The 14,382-nt window shown below is 40.2% G+C and overlaps 1 protein-coding gene across 1 annotated transcript in view; it reads left to right on the forward strand.

Moving 5' to 3' along the window:
- The window catches only part of CNTNAP5 (contactin associated protein family member 5), a 796,934-nt gene that overhangs the window by 334,803 nt on the left and 447,749 nt on the right, over positions 1–14,382 (forward strand). The window contains exon 4 of the mRNA XM_047871013.1: positions 13,018–13,165. Coding sequence (XP_047726969.1) covers positions 13,018–13,165 — 148 coding nt within the window. The remainder of the gene's footprint in view (positions 1–13,017; positions 13,166–14,382) is intronic.

Genomic DNA, 14,382 nt, shown 5'->3' on the forward strand with positions numbered 1-14,382 from the left:
AACTTAGGCACATGATCCGGAGTCTGTCGTCCTAACTCTACACTGAAATGCTATGCAAATGCATAGCACAAAGGTACTGAAACAAACTTCCATGTAATATCTGTGGCCAGTGACAGTGAATAGCCTAGTTTACAGAGCATGAAGGAATTGTGAGATAGAAGTATCAGGAAACAGAGTAAGATCAGCTCACCATGCAGAGGAACTCAAAACGCCTGTTTGACTTGGTTCAGACACCATCACCAATGAAATCAGACCGAGTGTAGAATTGTCAAGCTAGGTAGTCTGAAAATCGCTATTTAAATTTGAGGATGAAGCAGAGTATGAACAGCGCCTGAGTGTTGCTTGACACAGCGAGGTACAAAGGCATTATCCAAGTTTAATTCTCTGCATTCAATCTGGAGTATGCAGACTTCCCTGGTATTTATACATGGCAGCAGCCGGAAGGATGGTTCATGTTAGCAGTAGAAGCCACTGGTGCACATTATTGGAGAGCGGACCATCCATTTATAGTTCTAGAGAATCTTTTTTTGGAAAAAGAAAGCTTTGATTATATATATATATATATATATATATATATGTATATATATATATATATATACACAATTCCTTCTGTATGTCTTATTACTCCCATTTAATAGATAAAGAAACCAAGGTTCTGAAAGTCAGAATAAGTGGCCTTTGGCTATATATGAAATAATGGTAGGAAGTGATTTTCGAGGGTGCCTCCACCCAAAGTCCAGCAGCTTCAAACTGTGTCATACAGCCAAGGAACCAATAACTCTTCTTACAGAGGGCTCAGGGATAATACATGAAATGTGGAATGAAAATGGCATGTATTACCCCCCCACCCCCCACCATGTATCAGGTGCTAGAGACACGAAATGATCAGGGTGTAGGTCCTCAAGGTGATTGCAGTCTATAGGAGACTACTCTAATGCCCATGTTCCAGCCCTGCTGCTGCTGTGTGGCCAAGATGGAGACTATAGGAATAAATAAGGGGGGGTGTGTCACCAATTTAAACAAAGAGTTTGGGAAGAGCAAAACAGAGAAGATCCTGAAAGAAGGAGTTTGCAGGTGTTTTTGAGCGAACCTCAAGCAGTGCGATATGGTAGAAGGGCCCTGTAGGGAAAGAAGAAGCAGGAGATGGTTTGGAAAACAGAGGGCTTTTGTAGGGCATACTAGAAATTTCTCCTTGATTTTGAAGCTAATATACCCTCTTGTAAGATTGATGAAATGGAGTAAGACCAGAGAGAGAAAGATTATCTGGTGGCTGTTACAGTCATCCAGGGAAGAGATGATGAAGGTAGTGCAGAGAAAGAAAGAAATGAACCTTCCGCCAGATGTTTCCTGAGTTCTCCTTTACTCACGGCCACAGCTCAGAGGTTGCAGCAAATATCCAGGCATTTTATTTCAAGTTACCAGCCATACTGTCAGCAGAAATCAAATATTTTTGCATGCAAGTTTTTCTTCCTTTCTTCCTCCTTCATTGTACTTCAAGGGTCCCTTTTAAAACTGTCAACCACAGCGAGATGTCACCTCACACCTGTTAGAATGTCCATCATTGAAAGGACAAGAGGTAACTAGTGGTGGTGAGGGTGGGGAGAAAAGGGAATCCTGGTGCGCTGTTGGTGGGATTATAAATTGGTGCAGCCATGATGGAAAACAGTATGGAGGATCATCAAATGATTAGAAATAGAATCATCATATGGTCCATCAGTCCCACTCTTGGAATATATCCAAAGGAAATGAAAACGCTGATATAAACAAAGATATCTGCACCCTCATGACAATGAGCTAACGCCCAGCATTATGTACAATTAGCCAAAACATGGAAACAACCTGAGGGTCCATTGGGAAATGAATGGAGAAAGAAGGTGTGGGGGAAGAGGACTGAAGGAAAGTGGTCAGAAGCTACAAATGTCCAGTTATCAGGTAAATGACTACTACGGATGTCATCTACAACATAATGATGCCCGTAGCTAACATAGCTACGTGATGTTATGGGAAAGTTGTTGAGAGTGAACCCTAAGAGTTTACATCATAAGGAGAATTCATTTCCTTTTCTTTTTATTGCATTTATATGCAATATGATGAATATTAACGAAACTGATTGTGGGAATCATTTCACAATTTATGTAAATCAAAACACCATTCTGTACACCTTAAACTTATACATTGATGCATGCCAATTATTTCCCAATAAAACTGAAAAAAAAAAGGAAATTCTGATGTTTCCTAGAGTCATTGCTTGAGCTACTAAAAATTTGACAGAAAATAGCTAAAAGTCAGCTAAGAGCAGAAATGGAACAAAGGAGGAAAGGATAAGAGAAGTAGATCATGATAAACTTGGCCTATTGTATGGTTTTGCCAAAGGCTGACAATGAGCTAACACCTTCTCTTCAGAGTGCTGGTTTGAGATCCAAATCTCAGGAAAACGAATGAAGGAAAAAAAAAAAAGACATGTGTTGACTGCTTCCATGCTCCTATTTCCAGAGAAATCTGCTGTCTCCTCAAAGGTTTCTATTCAGCAAGGTTAAATTATCTTTAGGAGAAAATCAGCTACATGACAGGTGAATTGGGGCTTATCAGCTGGTATAGACATTGCTATTTGGAAGTGAGCCCGTAAAGCACTGTGGAGGAAATAATGGTAAGAACATCCTAGAACCCTTTAGTCCTCACTTGGTCCTCGTAGGACCTAGCCTGTTCTCTGGCCAGTTAAATGTAAAGGACAGTGGGAACCACATCCACAGTCTTCATATAGTTTGTGAGGCGAACAATTGAACCATCACAGGCACAGAATAGAATGAAGGAAGAAATGTGGACAATGTATGTTGCCCACTCTCTCCTTGTGATACTTCTCCCTCAGGTAGTTTTTGATAGGCTGGATAGCTTAGGCTTTCTTAACTATACAGATTGAAACTTCCCTCTCTATTTGCTTCTCTGAAATGCTCTAGTCAAGGAATTAAGAGCATGAAAGTCAGCCGTAATGGTAGAAGGAACTCCTATACATAATATTGCTTCAATTCTCCCTTCAACTAATTGTCCTTCCTTGAGAAAATGTCTTAAAACTTCTATCTTTGGTTTGTCCACCAAAAGGTATGAACATGAAATTCTTTCAGGGTGATGCTTTGTGCATATTTCTATAGTGCAATATTCTTTTAAGATGTTCCATGGAAAAAAGAGCAGGGTTCCATAATGGAACAATTTAGGGGGAAAACGTGTATCGTTCCTTTATTCAGCAAATCTTTCTGGGCCTCACATATGATTCCAGAAGTCCCTGCTCTCTTGGAGCTCACAGTGCAAGGAGAGAGACAAAGAAGTAAAGCAAGATGAGTTTAGGAAGGAAAATAAAGCAAGATAGGAGGGTGGGTTGTACTGGGAAGGGAAAAGGAGTTGGCAAGAGCCCCTACAAAAGACTGCAGTGCACATAAATGGGCAGAAAAGCTCAACAGTCTTTCCATCTTGGTATTCATTATTCCCTTTGCCCCATGACTTTACCCTGGATGTATCGGGTAGTCTCTTTCTAGCTCTGGACCAGGTCCTTACTGTAGGGGATCTTCGGTCTGGATCCTGTAATAGAAGACCAGGTCCTCCTGGCAACCCCCATGCTCAGTTCTCCATTTCATGAACCAGGAAGTTCATAAAGCTTTGTCTTTCTTTTCCAGAAATCAGAAGAGGGCAAAGGAATTGTTTCTTTTTGCTTCAGTGGAGTCTGAAAAGTCTGATTTTGCTAAGTGGGTGTTTCAATCTTCTCCAGTTGTGCACCATATGGTCAAGCTGCCATACATGATGGTGTTATAGCTCTTAGCACAAGAGATGGAAACGTAAATATATGACAGTGTTGTCAACAATCACTTTATTACCCATTATACTTAACGCAGCAGAAGTCACACAACAATCGGAACCTCTGAACAAACACAGCAATGACAATGGAGGAATTTGGTGTCTCATATAAATACATATTTTTAAACAAATATTTATCTGTACATGCATAGTGTCCTCAAGAATAATTAGGGTTCTGGATCATCCACTCTGGTAGACAAAATACCACATTTCTATTATTTAGCTGTGGGTTAATATATCTTATTTCCACATTATTAGTTGATCTTACTTTATTTTCTAGTAAAATGTGACCTAGATCAATAATTGTCACAACGATACTGATAGCCTAATTGTATGCATAAGGTTCCTATTGGTCTAGGGAGAGTTTTGAGCAACTTAACTTGGAAACTTCCTTTAAATCAATGATGATTTGTTAAAGCTGTAAATGGGCAGAGGCCAGTGGCCATTTGAGAGCCCTTCCTTCAACTTCTACTTTAACATAACTTTAGCAATGCCCTCTCCTAGTGCTTGTAACTGTTGACATTCAATGAATTAATTCTCTTTGTACTTGAGATATTGATGGAATTGTTTTAATTCAAGTAGATTACAGAGGAACACACTGGTTCATCAGACTAGGGGGAAGATGAGGAAATGGATATAGAATTAATCACTTTTGAAGGAGAAAGTGGAGATAGATATCCAGATGCCACTGCCATGGTCCACTGTATCTATGAGAAACCAGTTTTTCTGCCTAGGGATGGGTACTGGTTTCTGAGGGCACTGGTGCCTCCAGTGGGAGAGGCATTTAATTGAAGGCCTTTAATCTTTGTAAGTTACTCACTAACTTCTGCTGGCAAGTCTCACTATTTCCCTCACTATCTCTGGCTTACTCTGGAATAAGCCAGAATGCATGTGATGGGTTAAGTTTGTTTGGAGACTTTATACCTGATGAGATTTGCATGCAAATAACTTTAATATGGGTAATTTAATGCTAAAGTGATCAAAGAGCGCCTGAGTGGCTCAGTTAAACGTCCGACTTCAGCTCAGGTCATGATCTCATAGTTCATAGGTTCAAGCCCTGCATCAGGCTCTGTGTTGACAGCTCAGAGCCTGGAGCCTGCTTCAGATTCTGTGCCTTCCTCTCTCTCTGCCCCTCCCCCGCTTGTACTCTGTCTGTCTGTCTCTCTCAAAAATAAATAAATTAATAAAAAAATAATAAAGTGGCCAGTATTATGACTTCACATAGGATTCCATTTTCTCAACTGGCCACACAATAACCACAGTAACCATCCTTTCAAGCAGATGACTGACAGTTAAGGTCAGGACAGGGAGACTAGGAGCAAAATGACAATTGGCCATTGACTGCATGAGAGCACATGTCTGACAAAGGTTGTGTCAGGGCTGGGGTGGGAATGAGGAAGCACTCATACCTCAACCTGGAGGGCACTTCTACTTCCAGAAACAGAGGAGGAAGCAAATATCTCTTCAGTGAACTGGAAAAAAATAAGAACATGTCATTCCTAAGAGAAGGGAACAGAACATGAGTGCATGATGGTTACTAGCAGGGCTTGACCTGAGAACCCTACTCCACTTGTGATCAAGGTCAAGTGGGAGTGACAGTTTTTCTCTACTATTGCCCTCAATCCTTGAAGTGTTCTCCTACTCTGGAGACTGTACTGGCAAAGGAGGACAGTGCCATGGATTGGTTTTCTTCTTTGCCAACAATCAGGACCAAGCGACAGAGGTGGAGTTGTTCTTATGCAGTTATCAAATTCAGGGTGGCTTTCTAGCCCAATTAAATAATTGCTCTTATGAAATTGCAAGTAGATATACCACATCTGCTCTTATAAGGATATAATGGTGTAATGGACACTTTTCCTACAAACAGGAGTAGAATAAAAAAAGAATTCAGTAGTCTAATTCTCCTTTTTATACCCCTAAAATTTGTCACTTAAGGAATATGGTCAATGATACTGTAATAGTGAGGTATGGTGACAGGTGGTAGCTACACTTGGGGTGAACGTGCCATAACTTATGAACTTGTCAGATCACTATGTTGTACACCTGAAACTAATGCGATGCTGGGTATCAATTATACTCAAATAAAAAACAATATATAAAAACAGCAAATAAATGGTAAGAAACAGAATTCCTGTCTCCCACCAATAGTGTCTAGTTCTTAACACTTACCTCTCATTTTCTTTTGGATAAGTGCCTGTCTGAAATCCATTTCAGCACATACACCTACAGAGCAGTTTGGAACTTCAAAGCCTGAATGGGTGTATCAATTTTAGTTTTAACTCCGCAGTTTGCATGTTAATTACCCTCTGCCTTATTAAATGTATCTTATTAACTAAGAAAAAAAATGTATTTCTAATTAGCTCTGGGCTGCTAGTCCTTCCTTAGCTTTAGTTTGTACTGTTTTTCTGGGAGAACCCTTTGAATGTCATTCAGAAAAAGTAAGTATGATTGACAAATGCCTTGCATGGGGCTTGAGGGTATTAGTAAGTCACTGCTTCAGAATATGCTCTCACACAAAGATATTTTTACACAGGAACTAGCTATTGGAATTTCTCTCTTTCTGTCTCTCTGTGAGAGTATTGTGTGGTTTGTGAGAATCTATTATGTGCAATGTCATTTGCATGTAGTATTTAATGTAAGTTTCGCCACTGCCTTGGAGATTTTATTTGCGCGGTTCTCCTGGTGAGAAAACCAAGAGTCAGAAAAGTTGTGTTCCTTTGCTTATTCATTCACTCAGTGATTCAGCAACTTACTAATACCAGTGTGAGCGAAGTTGAGATGCTGTTTGAAATTCACTGATTTTGAAATAACTACAGTGCACAGATTTGGTTTGGGTTGCCGAATGCCATTTCAACATACCTTGAAGAAATACCACGTTCCGTGCACTAGACATTCTGGTTTAAAATAAGATACAGCCCATATCCCCAAAGGAACTACAGTCCTTGCGCTTTGCAAGGGACGACAGAGCTAATCAGCAAGGTGGTTAGGATTAGCACTCACAGCTCATATCCTTTCTCTCCCACTCTACTGCTTCTTTTAAAACAGACCCTTAGGCAGCATGGAGTTTGGCAGAGCACCAGACTTGAAATAGGTCTCCCTGAGAATTCCTGATATTCTCTGTCAAGGTTACGGAGGCAGAATTTGGTTGCTGCACCTGTTATTTATTGCCCACACTGCAGTTAGGCAAATTAATGACATCTTCCCTGCGGCACCTGGATGCTTGCAGTCTCGCTGCCAGTCAGAGCCATCAGTGGGTTTGGCACAATGTGATGTATTTGTTACAGCCAAGTGAGTTGCTTGGGTAGCAGCGAGCCCAGACCCGTTCACTCTCCATGGGTAAGTGCCAGTGACCATCCCGTCTTAGCCTCATAGTTTGTGCCTACTCCATTAGCTGCCTAGTAAAGAATAAAAAGAGTATCAGCACTTTCATCATGAGCAAAGGGTCTTCCTTTCATAAGCCAAAACGTTGTGTAGTGACAAGGAATGAATGTGTAAGGGGAAGGAGCTGAATGCTGACTCTGAAACTCTCGTTTTCTTGTGTGTTCTCCTACATGCTCCTCCTGTGAGCCCCCTTCTAGGTAGTTGTTTCTCTTATGAGCACACGTGAACTCACCTTCTGTGGTCATTACACTTCTTGAACTATGGGGGATGATATGGGAGAAGAAAGATGAGCTTATGCACTATGTTCTTATGTAGGGACCAAATCAATGAACAGCCTCAAGAACCATATGCATGAGGGGTTCCTGGGTGGCTCTGACTCTTGAGTCAGTAGGGTCAGCATCTGACTCTTGATTTTGGCTCAGGTCATGATCTCATGGTTCATGAGATGGAGCCCGACCGTGGGGTCTGTGCTGACAGTGTGAAACCTGCTTGAGATTCTCTCTCCCTCTTTCTCTGTCCCTCCTCCCCTCTCTCTTTCTCTCTAAAAATAAATAAATAAACATTTTTTAAAAAGAACAATATGCATGATATTTTATAATAAAATAATGCCACTTATCCCACGACAACAGTAAAAGGCCTGTGCCCAGATTCAGTATACTGTTGGTTGATGTGGGGTGAGAACCAGACAAACTTGTGAGAAACAGTATAGATACCGTTGCCCCAAATTAACCCGATTCCCAAAGTCTGCCAGTGAGGTGGGGAATCCCTTGTCGACGGGCAGCACAATTGTAAGATGTGGCACAACTTTGGAAAGTTGAAATGTACGTGTGCAGAGGAGCAGGGGGAGGCTCCTTTAGTGAGGAAGCTGGCTAAATCTTCTTGAGTAAACAGAGTGAACTAAAATTATACGGAGGGCCTAGCAAGTGCCTGGCGTGGAGCAGACCCTCAAACCTGGTAGCTCTCATTGTGCCACAGCCATGATTTGGTTTCAGAAACCCAATGTATATGGGCAATAATGAGAATGCAATCAGAGGGTCACCGGACTTTAATCAGAGTCTCTATAATCCAGTCTCAATTTGATAATTTCTTGATTTATAATTTATGATTCAGTTTAGGTTCTCCAAAATCAAGTTGTCTCATCTTTAAAATGAAGATCATGCAGATTTTCTACCTTGTGTGGACGTTATGTTCAGATGAATTGATGGATATTCTTTGTGGTCATTTTCTGTCTCCCATCATCGAGAAAATTGCTGATGTGATTTCCATCCTCAGAGCTTAGTTCTGCCCCTTCTAGAACTTCGTATACATAGAATCGTGTAGTATGCACTCCTGATGGCTAGCTACTTTTGCCCAACACACGTATTGGAGCAGGTGTTGTTGGTTATTTTTTATTGCTGAGTATAACATTGAGTTCAGATTTACTAGTTTTTTATCTTCTTAGGATGGAAATATAGATTTTTAACTTTACTTCTTCCTTCTCATGTAAAAAAAAAAGGCATTTGTAACCATCCATTTTCTTCTAAGGGCTGCTTTGGCTATGTTCCAGAAATGTTGATACAGTGTTCTTATCATCATTCAATTAGAACTATTTTCTAAATTCCATTTTGATTTCTTCTTTGACCTATGAGTCATTTAGAAGTGTGTTGAATAACTTCCAAACATTTGAGGGTTTCCTAAATAAGTTATTATTATGACAACTTAATTGTGGTCAGAAAACAAGCCATATGATTTTTTTTACCATATATGATAGGGTCCCTCTTAGTGAATGTCCTATGTGTGCACTTGAAAACAATGTATTTAACCTGTCATTGTTCCATGTTCTGTGAACATTAATTAGGCCAGTTTCACTGTTTGAATATTCTACATCCTTACTGGCTTCTTCCTCACACACACTTATTCCATCAGCCCTACAATTTCTAACTTTTCACTGGAGTTTTAATCATTTTTCTTTTAATGTAATCACCAGTTTGGTAAAGTTTAAGTTTACCTTTTTTTTTTTGTTTTGTTTTGTTTTTTCCTGTCTGTGATTTATTCCTTTGTTTCTCATTTCCTATCTTATTTTGTGTTAAACTGGGATCAGGTTTGTTGTTGTTGTTGTTGTTCTTCTTCTTCTTATTATTATTATTATGTTATTCCATCCTTTCTCTTTTATTGGCTTTGTGGCTATACCTTTTTGATTTATTTTTGTGCATCTTTAACTTATAATTTATATAAAATTGCTAATATATCAGTTTATATACAGTGTGCAGCCTTGAACTAGTGTAATTCTATTTATCCTGTATCCCGTTCTATGCAGCTTTGTTGACATATGTTTTCTTCTATATATGTTATAAATCTCACAATGTGTTTTTAGTTTTCCTCTAAAGTGTGAATTGACTTTACAATTTTTAGGAAAAGAAAGAAATCTAGTCTTTTATTCTTACTCACACATTTAACCCTTTGAGTATCCTTAATTCCTTCCTGCACATTGAAAATTCTGTCTTTGGGGCACCTGGTTGGTTCAGTTGGTTAAGCATCTAACTCTTCATTTCACATCTGGTCATGATATCACAATTCATGAGTTTGAGCCCTGAATTGGGCTCCAGACTGACCGTGCAGCATGGAGCCTGCTTGAGATTCTCTCTTTCCTTCTCTCTGCCTCTCCTCTACTCAAGCACTTGCATGTGTGTGTTCTCTCTCTTTCTCTCAAAAATAAACAAATTAATTAAAAAAAGAGAAAATTCTATCTTGTATCAATTTCTTTAGATAGAATTACTTATGTAGCAATTCTTAGCAGTGGAAGTCTATTGGTAATAAATTATCTCAGCTTTTGTTTAAATGAAATTATGTTTATTTTTTCTTCAGAACTGGGAGCTATTTTTGCTGGGTATAGAATGTTAAGTTGAGGGGCACCTGGGTGGCTTAAGTGTTCAACTTTTGATTTTGGCTCAGGTCTTGGTCTTACAGTTCGTGAGTTTGAGCCCGGCATTGGGTTATGCACTAATGGTGTGGAGCCTACTTTGGATTCTCTCTCTCCCTCTGTCTCTGCTCTCTTTACTTTCTCAAAATAAATAAACTTAAAACAAAAGAATGCTAGGTTAATGGTATCCTACTTTCAGCATTAGTTGGTCTCTAACATTTCTCATGAAAAGTCAGCTGTCACCCTTAATGCTGTCCAGGTATCTTTAGCAGTTGAGCTGACTTGGGGTGAGTGATAGCTTTAATGAATCTAATAGGGCCTTGGAATTCAAGCACTGGAAGAGGAAGGATACATTTGTTTGCTTTTCTTTCTAGCCTACAACTTCCTGCATTGCTATATGATGATTACTTTTGATCTTGTCAGAAGTTGAACTAGTGAACTTGGTGAAAATTTGGGTGAAGCTTCCTTTAGACTCAGTCTGGCTCCAGATTTAAGTATTCCCAAGTTAATGTTAGCCTCTTAGCTCCAAGAGGGTCCTGGGACCATGCACTGCATACTTTGAGATCTCAAAGTTTGAGACCTTGGGTCTCCTCTGGCATGAGCCTATGAGGCTATGAAACTACAAATTATATAGCTCTGGGACCGTGAGATGTTCAGATCATGACATGAGACTCAGAAAGATTAAGTCACTTGCCTAATGTTATACAATCTTTCCAAGATGTGCCCTTTTTTGATGAGAATCCAAGATTCCGTCATCAGACCACTTAGTACATGAGTTAAGGGATCCTATAAAGGATTTCAGGTTCACAAAATAAATCTTATATCTAGAATTATACAACCAGGATTTAAATGTTAGCTTAAGATATATTTGGTCTATATATTACATAGAACTCTGGAGGGGGCACCCCATTGTCCTCAGTGTAAGAAAGATTTTATTGAAAGTTTGGGTTAGATAGAGATACTATAGACCCAGTGCCTTTATGTGCCTGGGAGGTGGGTTGTATGGACAAAAGAAGAAGTATGGACAAAAACATATTAAAAATGGAAACCAAAAACTCTAAACTCTATAGGGAAAATTCCTTTCTTTTTTTTAATCTTTATTTTTGAGACAGAGGGAGACAGAGCATGAGTGGGGGAAGGGCAGAGAGAGAGGGAGACACAGAATCTCTAGGGAGATTCTCTAGGGAGAAGCAGGCTCCAGGCTCTGAGTTGTCAGCACAGAGCCCTACATGGGGCTCTAACCCACAAACTGTGGGTCGGATGCTTAACTGACTGAGCCACCCAGGTGCCCTGGGAAAGATCCTTTCTAAGTGAACAAGGGACTGAAGAAGGTTTATACCTGTACCAGTTGTAAAGTTGGGAGCAGGATGTGTGGAAGAGCCAGCCTGCCAAGTAGAGTCATTCTTATTTGCATGAAGAAAAAATGGTACAACCTTGCCTAAATCTGTGGCCTGGATGTTGGATTTGAATCTTGAGGAATTCCTCTCCACTAAGTCATTCCGTTACATGAGAATTTTGTTGCAGGTGTAGCTGCAAATTAGGAAGTGAATGTATTCATTCTTCAGTAAGCCACTTTGTGCTGCGTAATAGTGACGCTATCAATTGCTTCATGTCAGAGTTAGTAGCCCCTGGGTGTATTATGTGCTGCAGAATGTCTGAGTGTTCACAGCTGTGGTGAGGATACAGACAAGGTTCAGACTGGATCTTTGAAAATGGGTTCACTTCCATTGTTTACATAAGATACTTTACTTGGTGTTCATTTTGGCCACTTGACAAACTAGTGGATCTCCCTTTTATTGACATTGATGGGACATTAGCAAGTATGCTTTATCTACAAATACTTGAATCAGAAAAGAAGGCAAATGACGATTTTTAATGAAGCAAGCAAATCCGTGTGCTAGATGACATACTGTCTTAAGGATTAGGGAACCTTGGGGTGATGAGAAAGTTGTCCGGATGGCTAGTGGTGAGGGTTGCACAATGGTGTGAAAGTATTTAATGCCACTAAAATATACACTTTAAAATTTTAAAGTTTCAGTGGTACGTTTATGTTACGTATATTCTACCCCAATGGGGAAAAGAGATGGGGTGTGAGACTTTGGATTCCATCTCCAGAAAAATTTTTACTCCAGAAATCCCTCTTCCAAATGAAGACTAGAGGACATAATTCTGGTGCGCCCAATAGTTCCCAAACTATGTGCTCCTTTGCTTCAACTTCCTGAGAAAATGAGTTACCTAAGAGTCCTAAGAGTCAGAACCCCCCTTCTCCCTCCAGTAACGATTGACATGGCGATAGCTGAAGAGTGTGGGGCTGTAGAAAAACCACAAGCTTTGGAATAGGACGACCATGGAATTGAATCTCAGACCAATTCCTAACCAATTGGATGATGTAAAGATTTCTTTTTTCTTCACCCTTTTTCTCTTTACGTTTCAGGTATTTTTTTTTAATCTGTGAAATGGTAATAATCATAATAGAAAGTGCTTAGCATAGTGACTGGCCTCAACTGATGGTAACAGTTACTTCAATGAAGGCCTTTTCCTTCTAAGAGGAGATGGCCACTTATCTCCTCTACCACAGGGAGGGACTATGAGCATTAGAAATATTGGAACGTCATGGTATTATTTACTTTGTGAAGCTTTCAGGTGTCATGTCTAACCTTGGGAGAGAGAGTTCCTCAAAGAATAATGGATAGCATTTCTGAAAAAAAAGGCACATAATGAAGAATTTTCACAGGAGTCGGTTTCTATTTGACATATCTGTGAAATTGAGGATTTTCTTGGAAAGACTCAGTGGAGTAACATATGTGAATTTGCAGTGAGGTGCTTTGAGCTCGGCATGGGAAGGAGACGCAATGGTGTCACAAATCTCACGGGGCCTCCTTTTCTCTCCGCAGACCTTTGCAGGAAACATGAATGCTGACAGCGTGATGCACCATAAGTTACTGCACTCAGTGAGAGCCCGCTTCATTCGCTTCGTGCCCCTGGAATGGAATCCAAGTGGAAAGATTGGCATGAGGGTGGAGGTCTATGGATGCTCCTATAGTAAGTGTAGACACGCACCCTCAACTTTGATGTGTTGTGAGCGCCGCCCCCCCCCCAAGGATTACCAGCTTATCTACATTGTGATGGCAATCTCAGGTTGTTTCAAAACTCTTTGAAGCCTTTAATAACTTCTGCACATTTGAAAATGTAAAATTCAACCCAGAGCTAGAAAAACTCTTCTTCTGTCTAGGGATGAAGCAGCTTGGTAGTGATAACGTGATAAGAGCTTAACAACAGCCCAGAGTTCAAAGTGAAGAGCTCTTGAAATGTGAGCATCATTTGTCCTTGAAGTAGAAGAGGAATTTGGGCTCCATTCTTTCCCAGAAGTGAGGTATGACAGGTATGATAAATTCGCCCCTCCTTCAGCACCGTGAAGAGAAAAGGTTCCCCCTCTTCACTTGTTCTAGAAGGGGAGGAAAAAGAGCATTCCAACCTGATGTAACCCAGGGAGTGCTTCTCGCCTGGAGTTATGCTAGCCAAATATTCATCTGTGAGTTGTTCTACGTAAAAGTGGCTGGCAAATAAGGAATATGGTAACCACGGGTAGAACCGGCAATCGCTCTGGAATACAGTCAGAATTACGCAGGAAATGTAATCATTCCTATAATTCTCCTCTGCAAGTTTTATATTTAAAACTAAAAGTAGGCCATCATAAATTAGTTTTCTACCTTAGCAGTGACATCTCCTGCTTATATACTAAAACCCAGTGACCCCTAATGTATGAACGCATGTGATTGCTACCACTAACATGGTTCAACAGATCCTGGTTTTGGTTATAAGAGTGCCTATTGGTTATGTGCTTGTACCGTTTTTTTTGTAATATGGCCAACTGAATGCCTGTATCAGAATCATCTGGAGCGGTCCTTAAAAATGCATTTGCCTAGCCAAGTCCTGTACATACTGGATTATGATTCTGGGTGTAGGGACCCGGAAAGCTGAGTATTAACAAGCTCCCTAGGGAAGCGATGGACATAAGAGCATCTAGTAAAAATAAATTTCTTCACAGAGGGGATTGACTTGTGAAATGGCTGTCTTTATCTTGAACAAGCATTTCCAGGAAGAGTATGTTATACAACAGATACATCAACAGCACACCATTAGGCTAGGGAGACACTGCATTCCACTTCAGCTCTTGCATAACACAGCACAGAATGTCCATAAGGGCACATGCTTCCAATCCCAGGTTCTCTGGCATGCCCGGATTCCCTTGTTGCCTC

Source organism: Prionailurus viverrinus, chromosome C1, assembly GCF_022837055.1.
Source record: "Prionailurus viverrinus isolate Anna chromosome C1, UM_Priviv_1.0, whole genome shotgun sequence".
NCBI lineage: Eukaryota > Metazoa > Chordata > Mammalia > Carnivora > Felidae > Prionailurus > Prionailurus viverrinus.